This window comes from Chenopodium quinoa, unplaced genomic scaffold (genome assembly GCF_001683475.1).
Source record: "Chenopodium quinoa cultivar QQ74 unplaced genomic scaffold, ASM168347v1, whole genome shotgun sequence".
NCBI lineage: Eukaryota > Viridiplantae > Streptophyta > Magnoliopsida > Caryophyllales > Amaranthaceae > Chenopodium > Chenopodium quinoa.
The window spans coordinates 652,147-657,078 of record NW_018744704.1 but is presented as its reverse complement, the minus strand read 5'-3'; the positions used below and the strand labels follow the sequence as shown (position 1 = coordinate 657,078).

The 4,932-nt window shown below is 34.9% G+C and overlaps 1 protein-coding gene across 1 annotated transcript; it reads left to right on the top strand.

Annotated features, from left to right (window-relative positions):
• The first annotated feature begins 562 nt into the window (after positions 1 to 562).
• On the top strand, positions 563 to 4,159 carry LOC110702866 (glyceraldehyde-3-phosphate dehydrogenase-like). The gene is given in 13 exon segments (XM_021880609.1): positions 563 to 668; positions 804 to 827; positions 957 to 1,057; positions 1,178 to 1,293; positions 1,762 to 1,861; positions 2,622 to 2,768; positions 2,860 to 2,920; positions 3,019 to 3,116; positions 3,250 to 3,392; positions 3,488 to 3,571; positions 3,663 to 3,752; positions 3,861 to 3,900; positions 3,903 to 4,159. Coding segments are annotated over 13 exon segments (1,083 nt in total). The 5' UTR covers positions 563 to 664; the 3' UTR covers positions 3,978 to 4,159.
• The last annotated feature ends 773 nt before the right edge of the window (positions 4,160 to 4,932 follow it).

Below are 4,932 nucleotides of genomic sequence, written 5' to 3'. Positions count from 1 at the left end.
CTAAATTGAATTAAATTTATTTTTTCGTAATTCTTAACAAAATCGATCTCAAGATTTTTTAAAAGCGGGCGAAAAACTTGAACTAATTAAACTGTCTCTATATCTCTTTTAATTAGAACAAAAATACTCCGTACATTAATTAAAACAAAAATAATACGAGTACGCGTAGTCATTAATTTTTCTTTTTTAATAAAAGGTCTTGGAATTCATTTATTGAGGTGGCATGACAAGAAGTATCACTCCTTTTAATTTTAACTTGGCCTTTACAACCACCGTGAAATACCACGCCAACTTTTCTCCTGTTGAGTCCTTTCACATGACAAATGCTCACACGTCATACACGTGATCCCATTTCAACCGGCACCTCCCAAGTCCCTTCCACATCATCACCCCCCCTTTTTCAAAATAAAACGGCTACACAAATTACCATGCACTCGCACCACACTCAATCATACTCATACAACCTTCGAGAATTCCGCCCCACCTCAACATTTTCTTTTTTCCTTTTGAATAATTAACCGACATTTCCGGTCACCCTTCTCTTCTCCTTTAAATAAAACCCTAAACCCCCTTTTAATCTCACTCTCTCTCTTTCTCTCTCTACTCTCATCTTCTTCAACAAACTCACTCTCAACCTCTTATCAACATTTCTCTTCTTTCCACCATGGGTATGTTCGTCAGACTTCATTCCTCTTTTTCCTCTCTCCTCCGATCTACAAATTCTCTCATTTTTCTGTAATGTTTGATGTAATTTGTCATCTAATTTTTTCATTTTTTTTCTGTGTTTATTTTTTGGTCTGCAGCCAAGGTTAAGATCGGAATTAACGGTAATAATTCTTCTTCATCTAGATCTAGTTTTTTATTTTTTTTTTCAAATTTGGCTGTGTTTATGATTTGATCTGGAATAATCTGAAAATTTTGAGTATAAAATGATGTTTATATATGAATCTATGCAGGATTCGGAAGAATCGGACGTTTGGTCGCTAGAGTTGTGCTTCAGAGCGATGACTGTGAGCTTGTTGCCATCAACGATCCCTTCATCACCACCGATTACATGGTATAATATTCATTTTCATAAATATAGATTTATATTCGATTGATCTACTTTGTTTTTATTATTTAATTGTTTAGATTTGTGATTTATTTTGTTGATTTGATTTGGTTTTTGTATTTGTAGACCTACATGTTTAAGTATGACAGTGTTCACGGTCAATGGAAGCACCATGAGCTTAAGGTTAAGGATGAGAAGACTCTTCTCTTCGGTGAGAGGGCCGTGACCGTTTTCGGTCACAGGTATAATATTCTGATCTGTAATTTTATCAATATATTTAAAATTCTTAATCTGAAGTATAGAGGATTATTTAAGCGATTTATATCTTAGGATTATTTGAGTGGAAAGTAGTCAATTCTTGCAATTATATTTATGAAACTTGAAAATGATTAGTTGCAGCTTTTAGAAATTAATTGTAGTACGGAATATTTCATTTTTTTTTATGTTCTTTCAATATAGTAAGATATGGATGTTACTTCACAAACTACGATTTGTATGTTATTTTTGGTATTTATTAAAGATGATCTATGTATAATTTTGATGATGTTTGTCTTCTTGTTTGATAATTTGATGTTAGTATAGTGAAGTAAGCAATTATGAATTATTATAGCATGACGAAAGTATGAAGAAGAATATTTCAAGTTTTTTCTTGGTTTGACATGACTTGTGTAATTAATAAACTTAGTATGTGTGTTGTTTTCGATAATTAGGAACCCAGAGGAGATCCCATGGGGCCAGACCGGAGCCGACTACGTTGTCGAGTCCACCGGTGTCTTCACTGACAAGGACAAGGCTGCTGCTCACTTGAAGGTGTGTATATTAGACCTCCTTTTTTGGACTCTGTATATTGTTACTGTTTTATGTCTTATTACAAATGTATTCTGTAGTTTGTTGATAGAACTTACTTAAGCACTTGATTGAATTGTTTGTTTTTTTAGGAATTTGTATCAAGTTATTTGTTTGACTTGCATTATGGGTGACTGGACTTGTGGAATACTTGATTTTTGTGTGAAATTTACTACGTTCTTTCTGATACTTGCTGATTTGCTTAGTCAACCTAGTAATATTGGAATTGTTGCGTTAAAAAATTATGTGATATGGCCCTTTTTTAACTTGTTATTTGTGAACCAGTCAATAATGGTTGTAATAATGAAATTTTGCTGTCGATTTGTTGTATTGGTACTTGGAAGTTGTTTTTTTCCATCATCCAAATGCCTTTTTTTCCTGTGTTTTATAGTTGATAGGGTATTTTGATTCTTTTGTAATATTATAATGTCACCTTGGACTCTTATATTTTGTCATTAACTTCTAAGCAAAAAAACTTCTAAGCAATGATGCGAAGAGACTTTTGTAAACTTTTAATGTATGCCTTTTACATTTGTGTATTTTTCCTGAGATAGCATTAAATAAGGTGTGATCATAAAAACTCTGTAGTTTGTTTCTATTTTACGAAGATGCTTCATTGTTTCATTTTTTTTACTTGAGTTTTTTTTTTTAACTACTATGAATCTTTGTGATCAAATTGATTTCTGCTGCTAACAAGTTATTTCTGATTTTATTATTATTATAGGGTGGAGCCAAGAAGGTAGTTATCTCTGCTCCTAGCAAGGATGCTCCCATGTTCGTTGTTGGTGTAAATGAGCATGAATACAAGTCAGAGCTCAACATTGTTTCCAACGCCAGTTGTACCACTAACTGTCTTGCTCCCTTGGCTAAGGTTTGTCCTAGCCTTATTTTCGTGCATCAATCATAGGATTTGAGATTGTAATATTTAAAAGTCTTGCACCCTTTCTTGTTATATGGTTCAGGTGATCAACGATAAGTTCGGCATTGTTGAGGGTCTTATGACAACTGTTCACTCCATCACTGGTGAGTCCTGTGATGACTGATGAATAATGGTTTCATTTGAATATTTTGCATATTTTTCTTAAGCTAATTGATCAATCATTTTTGTATTTTGTGTTCAGCCACCCAAAAGACAGTTGACGGTCCATCAGCTAAGGACTGGAGAGGTGGAAGGGCTGCTTCCTTCAACATCATTCCCAGCAGCACCGGAGCAGCTAAGGTATTTTTTGTCCAAACAATTTGCACTGCATCTTTTATATATTATTGTAGAGCGTATTTTTTCTTTGAATGTTGCTGGTATTTGCATGGCAATACATTTGTATCGACCTGACCATTGATGTGTTTTCCTTTAGGCTGTTGGAAAGGTTTTGCCAGCTTTGAATGGAAAGTTGACCGGTATGTCTTTCCGTGTTCCCACTGTTGATGTCTCAGTTGTTGACCTTACTGTCAGACTTGAGAAGGAAGCTACCTATGAGCAAATCAAGGCTGCCATCAAGTAAGCTACTATTACCCTTAAATGATACAATGTTCAGTTAAACTATGCAATGTCTAGTTTGAATGCAATCTCACATATGTTTTTTTGGTTACCAGGGAGGAATCTGAAGGCAAGATGAAGGGAATCCTCGGATACACTGAGGATGATGTTGTTTCAACCGACTTTGTTGGTGACAACAGGTAGGATGTCAATTCCATCACAATCCCTCTTTTTCCCCATTATAGCTTTAGTTTACCATGAACTAATAATCGGTTGTGCATCTGTCCACAGGTCCAGCATTTTCGATGCCAAGGCCGGAATTGCTTTGAATGGAAACTTCGTGAAGTTGGTTTCCTGGTACGACAACGAATGGGGTTACAGGTACTGTGTACTTTTCAACTTAATACTGCTATCATACATTTGAAGGGGGTATCCATCAAAAACAAATTAGTTCTGTTTTTATAATCGCGTCCTTTAATTGTTTTGCAGTTCCCGTGTTGTTGACTTGATCCGCCACATGTCAAAGACCCAGTAAGCTGGTTGAGTTGCTCTGGCATGGCATGCATTGATGCAGTGTTTACCTTGATATTGTCAAGTGATGGTTGATTTAGAGAATAAAGCGGAATTTTGTGAAAGGGAACTTTCAGAGCTTTGTTTAGTTTTTTTTAATAGGTTTGGCAAATTGGGTTGTATCCCTTAGTTTATTCCCCATGAGTTTGTGGCCTATTTATGGCGTTGTCTAACTTTCTTGCACTTTATAAATAGCTGCAGTTTTTTGAGTACTTGAATCTTCTTTTAATGCTTGCTTATCTGTCACTTTGGACTGTTAATGTCTTGAGTTTGCTGGCTGCTAATCATACAAAGGAAGTGTCAATGAAATTGAGCAGTCCCCAATCTCCTCATTCCCTTGGTTTAATAATTAATATACCCATCTATCTTATAATAATTGACAGGTTTCACTGTGAACATGGTTTAAGAATATTGGAGGGCATAAATTGATTAAGGAACTGATTTCACGCTGGTTTTTAATCAATTCTAGACAAGACTTGACTTTTCACTTTCGAATTCATATTTGTGCTCACTCCTACTTGTACCTAGTTTTTGCCTTTGAAGATGTTAAAAGTACGCTTCAGTATTCATCGAGCATCATCTCTTAACAAGCATGAAAGTGTAGGGGGAAAGCAACCTATAATTTTCCTATATGGTCTTGAACTACACTACCCATGCTAATTAATCTCTTTTACCATGATTCCAATCGGTGGGGGCAGGCGGCAAGCCATCGTAGATATAATGTAATAGTTATTAAATGTCTTGTGCCATATGACCTGTAATTAGTTTTTGTGATGATAAATACGGGATGGGGGATCCATCTTACTGTTGGGGTTATTCTCCCCAAATCACAATTAAGTAATATTATTATTGTAGTAATAACGCTCCATGTTTGTTACTGTAAGAATCTATTAACCTATACTAAAAGCAAATCCTCTCATGACACTTGTCATTAGTAAAAAAATTTTGTTTCACTATTATTTTTTTTTTAAGCAAAATCTTTAAACAAACT